Here is a 13,801-nt window from a genome sequence, read left to right as displayed (position 1 = left end):
TTTTAAAGATTATATTTATTTATTTATTTATTTATTTATTTATTTATTTATTTATTCATGAGAGACACAGAGAGAGAGAGACAGGCAGAGGGAGAAGCAGGCTCCACGCAGGGAGCCCAGCGTGGGACTCCATCCTGGGTCTCCAGGATCACGCCCTGGGCTGAAGGCAGGTGCCAAACCACTGAGCCACTCAGGGATCCTCTGTTAATTCCTTTAAAGTAGTCTGGAGGGGATCCCTGAGTGGCTCAGCAGTGTCCCTGCCTCTTTCTCTCTCTCTCTCTCTCTCTCTCTCTCTCTCTCTCTCTCTATATATATATATATATATATATATATATATATATATATATATTTATTTATTTTTTATATATATATATATTTATTTTTTATATTTATATTTTATTTTTTATTTTTTATATTTATTTTTTTAAAGATTTTATTTATCCATGATATATATCATGGATAAATAAAATCTTTAAAAAAATAAAAAATAAAGTGGTCTGGTAAGACCGATGTCTGAGTTTCTTCAGGGGTAGTTTCTGTTAGTTTCTTTTTTCCTGTAGATGGGGTATACTTTCTTATTTCTTTGCATCTCTTGTAATTTTTTTATATTAAAAACTTGACATTTTGAATATTATAAATTGGCAACACTGAAAAACAGATCCTTCCCCTCAGTATTTATTGTTGCTGCTGTTGGGGATTTTGTTGTTTGTTTAGTGCCTTCTAAACTATTTTTGAAATGATTCTTTGTCATGTGTGACCACTGAGATCTCTAACATTAGCTTGGTGGACAGCTAGTTATTTGACAGAGATTTTCTTAATGTCTAGAGCCAAAACGAAAAACCCATTCTCTGAGTCCTTGCAGATTGACTGTGTGTTGGAGGTACTTCTTCAACATTAGCATAGCAAGATTGTTTACATCTCCCCCTTAGCCTTGGCTTCCTGTTTGCATGGAGCCCATGCAAATGGGTTAGTCAAAGGTGAAAGCTTAAGGTCTTTTCAGAACATATGTCTAGTCCCAGGCATGCACACAGACTCTGAGATTCTCTAATCTATGCAGGAACTTTAAAAAGACCCTTTCCCTCAAGTGTCTAATATTTAAGCCTTTTTTTCTTCTAGGTTGTTTTTTTGTTTTTTTTTTTTTTGTCTGTGTATTGGTTGCCCTGCCTGTAGTCCCTCATCACCTACTGTTATCCCTTACCCCACAACAATGTGACTAATGCATTTGCCTTTAAGTACTTTTTAAACACATGCCACACAGGAAATGGCTTCTGTTCTGGGGGCAAAACAAAGGCAAACTCTGGAGTCTATCCTTCAGGGATTCATCAGATCAAAACACACAATCACAATTTTTTTATAATAAGGCCCATGTTGTTCCCTCTGTTACTAGCAGCCTGTGCTAGGAATGTAGGCTGTGTTATCTTCTTGGCCACTGCTCATCTGCAGAGCAGAGGATGCCAAATGGGTAAGTTAAAAGTGCTTTTTTAACAAAATTTTGTGGCTTCTTTTTTCTTTAGGTGTTCCTCTGATTGTTGTAAGCTTTTTATTAGGGTCCAGAGATCTGAAAAAGTTGATTCTGAAGTTTTTACCAGTTTGTTACTGTTGTAGAGGGATGAACTTTTGGAGTTTTCTTCTCTTCTCTGTTGTTTTGGTTCTGTCACACCTAAGAGCATCTTTAAAGTGTGCTATTATTCCCCTTGCTCTAGTCTGAAACCAGAATGTGGCTTTAACATTATATACACTGTCCTTCTTTATCTTGTTTAATGGTTTTTAACTTACAGTCCACATTGATATCATGACTGCAACCTGTAATTTCTTAGTAGAAATTGATTTCCCCCTTTGTTTTAATCTTAGCGCTGCAGTTACATGAAATGCTTGCCCTTAGGCCTTTTGCCGGAACTTTCCAGTCTTCTTTTGAGTAAATGAAGCTGATTCTGTAGACTAGTAGAGAGTTGGCCAAACTTTTCTGTAGAGGGCCAGAGAATGAATGTCTTAGATTTTCTGAGTCGGGAAGCTTTTGCTGCAGTTATACAATTGCCATTGCAGCACAACAACAGCAGTAATAGATATTACATAAACAAAAGAGCATGGTTGTGTTTTAATAAAATTCTATATATGCAAACAGATGTTCTACTGGATTTAGCCCATGTACCATACTTAACTGACCCCTGATCTTCTATATTTCTCAAGGAGGGTGTGTGTGCACAGTATTGTCTGAGTTCTAATACATTCTCACTTGTTTCCATTGAGATTGCTACATGGACAGCTTAGATTAGCAGAATTTTTTTTTCTTCCTTAACTTTCTTAAATATGTTGCTCTGCTGTTGCCTTACTTTGTATGTGGCTTTGGAGAAATCAGATGGCAGTCTAGTTCTGTTCCCTAGGAATGCCAAAGATGTGGGTCCCATGCTGTTTTAATCTCTTTATTAAGGTTTTATAGGAAGATGAGGGGGAGAATTGGAATCAAAAGATTACCAGTGTTCTCCAAGTGTGGAAGTCTTCAGTATGACATTTTTTTTTAAAATTTTTTTAAGATTTATTTATTTATTTATTCATAGAGATACAGAGAAAGAGAGAGAGAGAGAGAGAGAGAGAGAGAGAGGCAGAGGCACAGGAGGAGGGAGAAGCAGGCCCATGCTGGGAGCCCGATGTGGGACTCCATCCCGGGACTCCAGGATCATGCCCTGGGCTGCAGGTGGCGCTAAACCGCTGCGCCACCGGGGCTGCCCCAGTATGACATTTTTAAAAATAATTTTTCCTTCCGTCTGCATTTTACTATTAAAAGAGAATAATGAAAAAGATTAGAGTGATATTTTCCGTCATTTACAACTGTTAATTTTTTGACTTACGGTAATATGCAAACGTGAGAAGGTGTTTGATGTAGGTAACATGAAGAGTCATCAAGTATCCCACAAATTCTTCTTGGACCCTTATTATATTGGTTCCTACTTAGGGTGTGGAGGTGATATGGCTTTGCCCTTGTTAGTTATAAGAGTTATTTATCTGTTCTAGATGTAATTCCTTTATGTGAGAAATGATTTGCAAAACTTTTCTTCCATGCTGTATGTTTTCTTTTCACTTTCTTAATGGTATCCTATGATGTGTAATTTTATTGAAGTCCAATCTACTTATTTTTTCTTTTGTTGATTGTGCATGTAGTGTTATGTCTGAGACCTTACCTAACTCATGGTCATGAAGATTTTCTCTTATATTTTCTTCTAAGAATTTTATAGCTTTACTTCTTATGTTAAGGTCTATGACCAACTTTGAATAATTTTTGTGTATGATGATGTAAGAAGGAGTCTAGCTTCATTCTTTTGAATATAGCTATCCAGTCATCCCAGCATCTCTTGTTGAAAAGACCTTATTTTTCCTAATGAATTGTCTTGGCATCCTTATTGAGAATCAGTTGATTGTAGGTGTATGGATTATTTCTGAACTCTTAATTTTATTCTGTCCTTATGCCAGTACCACACAATTGTGATTACAGTAGCTTTATAAGTTTTGAAATCAGAAGGTGGGAGTCCTTCAACTTTTTTTCTTCTTTTTCATGATTGGCTCTGGGTTCCTATATGAATCTTAGAATTAGTTTGTCAATTTCTGCAAAGAAACTAGCTGGGATTTGATAGGAGGGCATTGAATCTGTAAATCAGTTGAGGCAGAATTGCCATTTTAGCAATATTAAACCTTCTGGAACGTGGGATATTTTTCCACTTTTTCCACTTTCTTTTAACAATGTTTTGTAGTTTTCAGAGTATGCATTTTGTGCTTCCTTTGTTAAATTTATTCCTTTTGGTGCTATGGTAAAGAATGTTTTAAAAAAATTATTTTCAGATTACTTATTGCTAATGTGTAGAAATTGATTATCCAGAAATCCTGCTGAACTCTGTATTAGTTCTAATAAGTTTATTACAAATTCCTTATAGAGTTCTTCATATACAAGATCACGCTATAAGCAAATAGAGATAGTTTTCTTTCCTTTCAATCTAATGTCTTCTGTTTCATCTAATATCTTCTGTTTCTTTCTCTTATCTCATTGGCTGAAATATCCAATGCAAAGTTGAATAGAAGTGACAAGAGGAGACCCTTGTAATTTTAACTAGAAAGTATCCAGTCTTTCACCATTAAATATAATAGTATCTGTGGGGTTTTTATATGTGACCTTTGTCACATTGAAGAAGTTGTCTTCTGTTCCTAGTGTTTTGAGTGTTTTTGTCATGGACAAAGCTGGAATTTTGTCAAATATTCTTTCTGCATCTATTGTGTAAGAAGATTGTATGATTTTTGTTTTTTATTTTATTGGTATGATTATCATGTTAATTCATTCTTGGATGTTAAACCGACCTTGCGTTCCTGGAATAAATCCCTCTTGATCCTGGTATGTAATCCTTTTTATATATTTATGGATTTGGTTTACTTTTTTATTGAGGATTTTTATATCTATATTCTTAAGAGATAATGGTCTTTTTTTTTTTTTCTTGCAATGTTCTTATCTGGTTTTGGTCTCTGAGCAAATAGAGTTTTGGAAGCTTTTTCTTCTGTGTTATATTTCTGAAAAGTTTGTGAAGAATTGGTGTTAATTCTTCTTTAAATGGTTGGTAGAATTACACAGTAAAGCCATCTGGACATTTTCTTGTGGGAAAATTTTAAATTACCAATTCAGTCTTCTTTACTTATTATAGATCTTTTCATATTTTCTGTTTCTATTTTATTGTTTTGGCAGTCTGTCTTTTTAAGAATTTTTCCATTTTATTTAAGGGATGTAATTTGACATAATAGTTGTTCATAGTATTCTCTTATGGTCCTTTTTATTTCTATAACTTCCATAGTAATGGCCCCTCTTATTTTTTATTTTGGTAATTGGAATGCTTCCTCCTTTTTTCTTGGTTTAGTGAAAGGCTTCTCAATTTTGTGATATTTTCAAAGAAACAGTTTTTGGTTTTGCTTGCATTCTTTTCTTTTTTTTTTTTTTTTCTATTCTCAATTTACCCTCTATTATTTCTGTTATTCTACCTGCTTTAGGTTTGTTTGCTTTTCTTTAAAGGAGTGTTTTTAAGGTATTTTAAGACATTTGCTTGATCTGATTTTAAATATTTCCTTCACTTCTTATCTTTGTTATTTGGGATAAGTTAGTTTTAAAAAATGATTATATAAAGTGAAAATAATACATAACGCACTGGTAGCTTTGAAAATTAAATGAGATAAGTATCTAAAGGGCTGAGATAGACCTCACCATTAGCAAATGCCCAATAAATGATAACAGTTAGTAGTTATTATTCAACTTGGGAATTTGCACATTTGTATATCTTAGCAATATATTTTCAGAAATATAAAAAGAAAATTTCTTAGCTCCAGATGATCAAAAATCTTTGGTTAATCAAATCTGACATGAGATTTTTAGATCACCAAAGTCTCTTTCTGTGAATGTCATAGGCTTTATACCTATATTTTATTAAAATTTTTTTAAGTCTAAAAAATGATTATTTTTAAATGCATGTTTTTTGTAAATGAATTAATAACGTGATACAGCTTTATATAGCAATAAATTGAGAGCTATATATAACCTCTCTATTTCACAAATGTTGACTGGTTAAATTGACCATTTACCTATTTAGTGGACCCTCAGTCTTTGCCATATATGTTCGCATTCAGATTCTGGCAATTAACCGTGGAGAAAATTTGAAGATACTGACTGTCAAAGTGAACATTTCTGATGGAGTGAAGAATGAATTCTGCAGGTGGTGCATCCAAAACAGGTCTGTTTATAGATTTTTGCAGAATTTCCTTTCTTCCATTTCTAAAATACCATACTGATATGGGAAAATGTCCATTCTGTTAAACAAAAAGCAAACATTGACAAACAATGTATATGTGTCCTTTTTACATTAAAAATAAAGTATAAATGTTGTGTATGTTTAAATAGAATATATTAAATATTAAAATAAATTATTAATAGTGGTTATCTCTAGGGAGAGGGATTTTTAATACTTTTTTGTATCCAAATCTTATACAGAATGTTTTATAAAAAATTAAAATAATAAAAACAATGTATAATGGCATATCTAAATGTTTTGACCATTAAGGATAAATGAAATAAAAATATAGCTAATCAGATATTACAATGTAAGTCTCTAAACATAACATATGCAATTTACTTAAAATATTTTGCATATTAAGGATGATTGAAACAAACATTAAGTTTATTGGATATTTCAGAGAATTGTCTAAACTTATGTAACCTTTTATTATCTTTTTTTCCTTTGTTAAGGGAACTTTTAAAATAGCACCACATATTTGTATAGAATTTCTAACTTTCATTTTTAACTTTTCAGTTATGTAAAACATTTCAGTTGGTAGGGCAGATTTGTAGCTGCCATTTGACCAATGAGAAAACTGATGCAAAGGTAAAGAAGCTTGCCTAGCAGTTAGGATGTGTAGATTTGTGGTATGCTTCTCATAAGCTAGTTCTCTGTAACCTTAAGTTAGGGAGATTGCTGGGAAAGCTATTTGAAGAGTTGGATGGATTTTTCTTTGAGAGAAATAAGTGCTCTATATTTTGGAAGTTAGCTGTCTCATCCAATATAGTTCTTTCATCAATTCATTGGAAATTCATTTGCCAAAAACCAATTCCATGAAGGATCAGCTTGCTTAATGACCACATAATGCTAACCAAGTGGAGCAACTATTTCAATGTTAATCAGTAGGTAAATTGTATAAGTCAGTTATATTATATCCATTCAGTAGAATTCTGTGCAGCCATCTTGAAGAAGTTGAGATAGAGCTAACTTTGAGATATAAACATATTCCATTAGGTTAAAAAAACAGTTTATATTTAGTATTTATAGTATAGTCTCTTTAATGGCAAAAAGTTGGTCTATGTATGTGTAAAAATTTTTTGAAAAAATGCAGATGATCTATTTCATACCTCTGATGTGAGATTTTAATTTTCTGTTGTGTATTCTTCTCTAGAGTTCTTTTTCCTTTTTAATGAATGCTTATTTCTTTTGTAAACAAATAAATTTCGTTAAAAATAAAAAGGAAACAAATGCCTAAAATAAATCATAGAATTAAATGATTGTATTAAGAAATTAGATAATTTTAATTTAAAATATAAAATTCTAAGAGATATTCATAGAAAGAACAAAATCCTAGAAACAGTAATATCTGAGTTTGAATTCCAGTTATATTACTTCTTTCCCTTATGACTGAGCACATAATTTCTTTCTCAGATTCATTATTGTCAAAATGATGAGTAATACCTTTTTCGCAGATTTAAGAGAATTAAATGATATTCCATGTAATTGTGTAGCCTTCAGTGGTATCTGTTAATACAAAGTAGTGGGATTATTGTGCAGAACTCCTTTTTAGAAATGTCTTTTATAAACAGATCACAGTAAACTGGAGACAACTTCTATCTTATTTTCTTATGAACGTTCATAATGCTCAGAGTCTGTCTGTCCTCAATAATTAAGGAAGTTTTAGTTATGCTTTTAAACTGTTATCTTCATACTAAGTAAATATAAAGGAATGGTTTCATTACAGAGATTTAAATGGTTTTTGTTGGCTCCTCCATATTTTATTTTATTCAGTTCTCCTCCAATTAAATAAATGGTAATATTATTTGACCTTTACTATAATCCTTTATGTTACTATAGTATAGTAATATAAGTTTCAGTTATGTTCTAGAAGTTTCTCTTTATATAGATAATTGAAGAAACATTTGTATGGGAACTAAAGAACTGAAACAAGAGCCAACTAAAATACTTTGGGAAACAAAGAACCATTCTTGGAATTGTTTTCATTTTTAAAATACATTTGAATGAAGATACTTCCTCAAATCTTTTCTTCCTTTTCCTCTTCTTTTTTGTCTGTCCCTACTTCTTCCACCTTCCACCTCTCTCATATGTTCACCCATTCAGGTTATTTGCTAGACGCTGGGTATCTTCCTGTAAACCAGACAAGTATGCTGTTTTTCCTTGATGACAATGTAGTTTAGTGGAGAAGACCTTGAGTAAATGGTTAAGAGTATGCTGAGGTTATAAAGGAGTGCAGGGCAGCCCGGATGGCTCAGTGGTTTAGCGCTGCCTTCCACCCAGGGCGTGATCCTGGAGACCCTGGATCGAGTCTCATGTCAGGCTCCCTGCCTGGAGCCTGTTTCTCCCTGTCTGTGTCTCTGCCTCTCTCTCTATCTCTCATGAATAAATAAATAAATAAATCTTTAAAATAAATAACTAAATGAATGTTTAAAAAAAAAGAAAGAGTGCAATGTTTCATAAAAGTTTGTAACAGTGGGGAATCCCTAGGTGGCTCAGTGATTTTGCGCCTGCCTTTGGCCCAGGGCATCATCTTGGAGTCCCGGGATCGAGTCACACATCAGGCTTCCCGCATGAAGCCTGCTTCTCCCTCTGCCTGTGTCTCTGCCTCTCTCTCTCTCTCTCTCTCTCTCTCTCTCTCTCTGTCTCTCATGAATAAATAAATAAAATCTTAAAAAAAAAAAAAGTTTGTAACAGAGAACCCTAAGGTAGTCTGTGGTGTGTGCATACATAGGTCAGAGACAGAAGGAAAGGAACTGGTAGTGACAAGAAACAGGATTGACTTGTAGGTGTGAACTCGATCATCCATAGCTTTCTAGACAGAATACGGATTTTATTCTTTATCTTAAGGGTAATGAAAAACCAATAACGAGTTTAAACAGAGGATTGTCACAATCAGTTTGCATTTTAAGATCACTCTGGCTGCAGTGTAGGGAATTGTTTGGAAGGAACTCACAGTAGATGTGGGGGTAAGAGGTAAGGTTTAAGGAAGACTATTGAGGCCTCCAAAGGGATTGAGTAGGCAATGTTAAGGATTTCTGTGTTTTTTCCTACTAGCAATGGGGAAACTTTGGTTTGGTCTTAAAAGGAATGACCCGCAGCAGATAACAGATACATACATTTAAAAAATCACTCCATTAGGGCCTTCCTGTCTCTATGGACTATCTTCCTAGCATATTGTCCATGACCCAGGATTGTGTTCTCTCCTAACTTGCCAACCTCAATTGCATGGTATATAAGACCTTTAGTGATTTGTCCACTTCCATATTTTCTAACCCCATCTACCTCCTACTGATTTTGACAGTTATGCTTTAGCAGTACTAATCTACTTGAAAGGACTCATCATGTTCTTTCATGCTTCTATGCTATGTGCTATGGTTTCTTTCCAGTATGCTTTTTTTTTTTTTTCTGGGTCTTGTTAGGTAAAGCACAATTCATTTTTTAAAACCTATCTCAAAAAAAACTAAACAAACAACCCTATCTCAGATATTTCTTCTGGGACATCTTTTCTTGACATTGGGCTCTCCAAATTAATAATAATAACAGCGATAGTATTAATATTAATAATGTATGTCTAATTTGTCTCCTACTCCTCCCTAACCCTCATGTCCTCAGGTAAAGGTGACATTAGGGAGTAACAGCGACTTGAGTGGAAGGATATATGTCCTGAAAGCACTTTGATTCAAATTAAACAAAATTTTATTCTACTCAGATAGTAACCTTCTATGGAAAGGACTCAATTAGTTGTTATTATGAAACCTTTGGTGTATCACATTATAATTGCTTCAATGTTTGCCCACTGAATAGTCAATTTCCTACCTGAGATAAGTAAGAAAGATAGATGACAGTGTCCCTAAGGTATATTCATGGTTTATTTTATTATGATTTGTAAAATAAATATTTTATTAATGGTTTCTACTCAAGAGTCATTGAAGGGCAAGGGCAGAGATGCTGTAGATGGATGGGAACCTGGAAGGGGTTGGACTGAATTTGTCCTTTTTAGCTTGTGTTTTTCTCTTATTGTTCTTTATCCAATGTCCACTACCATTCAGTTCTCTGACATTTATATCCATCAGCATGTATGCATTGCATAGATAGAGCACTACAACCTGAGGAGTAGAGTGAGTTCTACTAAGGAATGGCAAGAGTCAAGGGTTAAAACATAGTTTCTCCTTTGCTCAATCTACTTTAACTCCCAGGAAGAGATAAAGGGATAGACAAAGAAGGATACTTGTTTGTCTTAGCTTTGCTGCCAAAACAAAATACCATAGACTCAGTCGCTTAAACAATAGAAGTTTATTTTCTACCAGTTCCAGAGGCTGGAAAGTCCAAGATCAAGGAACCAGCTGATTTGTTCCTGGTCAGAACCCTCCTCTTGGCTTGTAGACTGCTGCCTTCTCACTGTGTCCTTACCTGGCTGGGGGAGGGAGGGACAGAGAGAGGGCAAGCTCTCTGATAATCTTTTCTACAAAGGGCACCAGTCCCGTCATGATGGCCCTTCCCTCATGACCACATCTAAACCTAATTGCCTCCCAAAGGCCGTATCCCCAAATACCGTCTCACTAGGGGTTAGGGCTTTAACATATTAATTTTAGGGGACATAATTTAGTTCATAGCAGTCATTAGTCATTTTCTGGTGACTTTCTTATATCTTAAGATTTTTGCCATTAATGTTCTGGAGATTCTTCCTAGAATAAGGAAGGTTTTTTCTCCCTTAAGTTGTATAGGTGACCATGGTTACCAGGTTTTTAAAAATAAGAACTCCAGATGTCATAGTAATAATTTCCAGACATCACAGTCTTTTCTTACAGATTAGGTTACTTTGCCTTCAATAAAGTTTTTCCCCCTTTTCTGCTCCACTTCCTCTCCCCTCTTCCAGGAGCCCTTTCATGGTCTTATTATTGCTACATCGGTTTTAGTGTAGTCTTTTCTTTTTTGCAGGTGGAGACCACGTGGCTTTGCAAGGCCAGAGTTAATGAAGATCTTACACAATTCACTCGATGATTCTTTTAAACGCCTTATTTATCCTCTTCTCTGTAGAGAGTTCAGGTACGTATCCTGTCATGTGTAATTTTATGTACTGATTATTATTATTATGTATGGTGATAGACACATTTAGACATGAAGTAAATATCTGTTGATTCCTTAACCAATCCGAAGAACTGAGCCAGGATCACGAAGCAATTATAGTTAAGCCTAGATTTCAAACTGTAAAGGCATTCACATGTGCAGATCATAAAACATAGCTCCTAATTACAATGCACTTTTCAAATCTTGACCAGTTAATATGTACCCTTCCAGTCCTACAATACCAGTTTTGCAGTTTGACAGCCAAGACAAGCAAGTGGTTTTATTGATGAGAGATTTAGCTTGGGATAATAAACTAAGAAGTTGATGGAGAATTTAGTTGGAAGCAGTTTTTAGAGGTAAGAGAACCAAAACCAGCATAAGGAAATCAGTGGAGCATATGATGAATTTATTACTATAAAGAGAGAAAGCTAATATATATGTTTCTAATTCCAAATGAGAGTTATTTAGGTGAATAATTATCAGCGGTGATGAGCAAATATTAGAGGAGATGATTAAAGTGGCCACGTAAATGACTAGTAGAAGGACTAAGGGTTACAAAGAAGGACTATAAAAGAGCTGAGATACAGATTGCAGGTTTTTGTAGAGGAGCAGATGGAAAGAAGGTTGCGGAGGCAAAAAACCTCTTCCCTCCTTCTCTAGCCTTTGTCTTTGTAGTCAATCTTCAGACCATCCATTTCCTCATAGATTCCTTCCTATGCACTCTAGACTTTCTTCCTTCTCTCTTACTTACGGATTTCAGCAAGGGTTACTTGAAAACTGTAGATCTCTAGCCATCTCTTCAATCTCACTAAAGTTGATAGCAGCCTTTATTATGTTTGCCTGTTTTTCTTTTACTGGACTTGGCCATTGACTTTGGAAATGTTGACAACAGGGACTGAGAAGGTAGTATTTAAAAAGACACATAGCTTTTTTGACCAGCTTTTTTATCAGGCATTCATTCTCTTGATTCATCCCTCATAGCTCAGTTGTCCCTTAACAATTTTGTTTCTATTAGAATCCTATCTCATTTCAAGTCTGTGTGAGGTAACAGCTCTTGCTTTTAAGTGCTAAGGAATAGCATTTAAAAATAAGGGGTTTTGTTCATAAAGAAAAAGAGAAAGTTACCTTATTCAAAATTTCATTTCCTTTTGTATATTTTTTCTTTAACTTGTTTATTCTTTCATGTTGCATATAATGACCAGTAGTGCTTTCGACAGTTCTTCAGACATTTGGCTTTGAGTAGCTTCACTACCTATGGAATGATTTCATTGAGAGTTAATGTAAACGGTTGGTGTGGGATTGTTTAAGCCATAATCCTTCTCTGACTTCTGTCGCAGTGGGCAAGCAAGAGCACTTTTCTTCTCTTTTTCTAAAATACCTGTGGTTAAAAAAATATATGTCTTATTTTAGTCTGTAAGTCAGTTTTCAGACATTGTCTGCAGATGTGTCTCTTATAAAAATACTCATAATTACTTGAACAGCAACTGAGGGAGAAAACTCCCAATTGATTTTTATTTAAAGAAGATTACTTCAATTCTCTAATTAAAAAGAAATTTGTCCTAATATAGAAAAATTGGAAGAATCAGTAAAACACAAAGGAAAAAAACCCGACAAAATTTCACTTCTAGAGATATTGTTAACCAGACTTTTCCCCGTTCATGTGTGAGTATTTAAAACAACCATACAGACTATATTATTTTGTAGACATTTGATTCAGTTGACCATATATGATGCAGTCTACTTTGGATTTCTTATTTCCAAAACTATCAAGATGATGCATCCATGTATCATTTTTCACACCTACCTTTTTCATCAATCCTGCATTGTCAGTTACCAAGTGCTGCCTATTTTCCCATCCTTTATTATACCTTGAATTTTGCCTCTTCTTGGTCTCTGTGGTTACTGTTTTAGCTCAAGATATCATAATTTCTTGTCTGGATTACTATTCTAGGATCATAGATAATATCTGTCTGTTTGCCATACTATACTTTTCACAATGCCATCCTTAAACTTCTATCTGATTATTTCATTCTCTTCTGCTTAAAATTCTCCAGTGGCTCCTCTTTGTCTCTAGGATTAAATCCAAGCTCTTTAGAAAATCATGCATTGCCTTTTGGGGTCTGATTTCATCTTGGCTCTACAACCTTATAGACATAACGTATTTTTTTTTTTTTTTTACTTTAGCAGATGAAATTACTTGCTTTCTCTCTCTCTTTTTAAGGTTTTATTTATTTATTTGAGAGAGATATAGTGAGAGAGCATGAGTGGTGGGGAGGGCAGAGGCAGAGGGAACCCAATGTGGGGCTTGATCCCAGGATCATGACCCAAACTGAAGGCGGACACTTAACAAACTAGGTCACCCAGGCACCCCCATTTGCTTTTTCTGTAATGAATTGTGAGTCTTTATGTATGGTGCTTCCGTTGCCTGCAACATTTTCTCTATGCCTTCATTCTATTCTCCCTGCCTTTGTTTGCTTAACTCTATTACTTATTCTTCTTGATTCACCCGAGGAGACATCTCTTTTAGGAAGTTTTGCAGTTTAGCTCTCCCTCCCATATGTTCTCATTAGCATAACACATATCATTGTTTATACTGATCTGATTATTTTTGTTTCTTCCACTCTACAGTCATTTTCAAAGCAGGGATCCTGTCTTTTCAGCTTTGTATCTCACACCAATCATGGTACTTTATATAAGGCTGACAACAGATGTTCACTTTATAAAGTTAAAAGTGAAGATTTAGAGATATTTGTTGTGTTATTTTTCATGTTGCTTGACTGAATGCAGGGAGGGTGACAACAGTGAAAAAAAGATGAGAGAAAAGCCTTAAGAAACTGACTCAGGACAGAAAAACAGACATTAATTAGCTGTGTGTGCCTTTAGATATGTAGATAATTTGACCTCAGCACTGATATGAAGTG

General features: G+C 34.5%; 1 protein-coding gene across 4 annotated transcripts in view; it reads left to right on the top strand.

The window, feature by feature from the left end:
- SRBD1 (S1 RNA binding domain 1) overlaps nucleotides 1-13,801 on the top strand; it is a 193,762-nt gene that overhangs the window by 41,943 nt on the left and 138,018 nt on the right. For all 4 annotated transcript variants that reach the window (XM_025992583.2, XM_072741202.1, XM_072741203.1 and 1 more), the window contains 2 exons: nucleotides 5,650-5,753; nucleotides 10,752-10,859. In XM_025992583.2, coding sequence (XP_025848368.1) covers nucleotides 5,650-5,753; nucleotides 10,752-10,859 — 212 coding nt within the window. The remainder of the gene's footprint in view (nucleotides 1-5,649; nucleotides 5,754-10,751; nucleotides 10,860-13,801) is intronic.

This window comes from Vulpes vulpes, chromosome 16 (assembly GCF_048418805.1).
Source record: "Vulpes vulpes isolate BD-2025 chromosome 16, VulVul3, whole genome shotgun sequence".
Classification (NCBI taxonomy): Eukaryota; Metazoa; Chordata; class Mammalia; order Carnivora; family Canidae; genus Vulpes; species Vulpes vulpes.
This window is presented reverse-complemented; position numbering and strand designations above follow the sequence as displayed.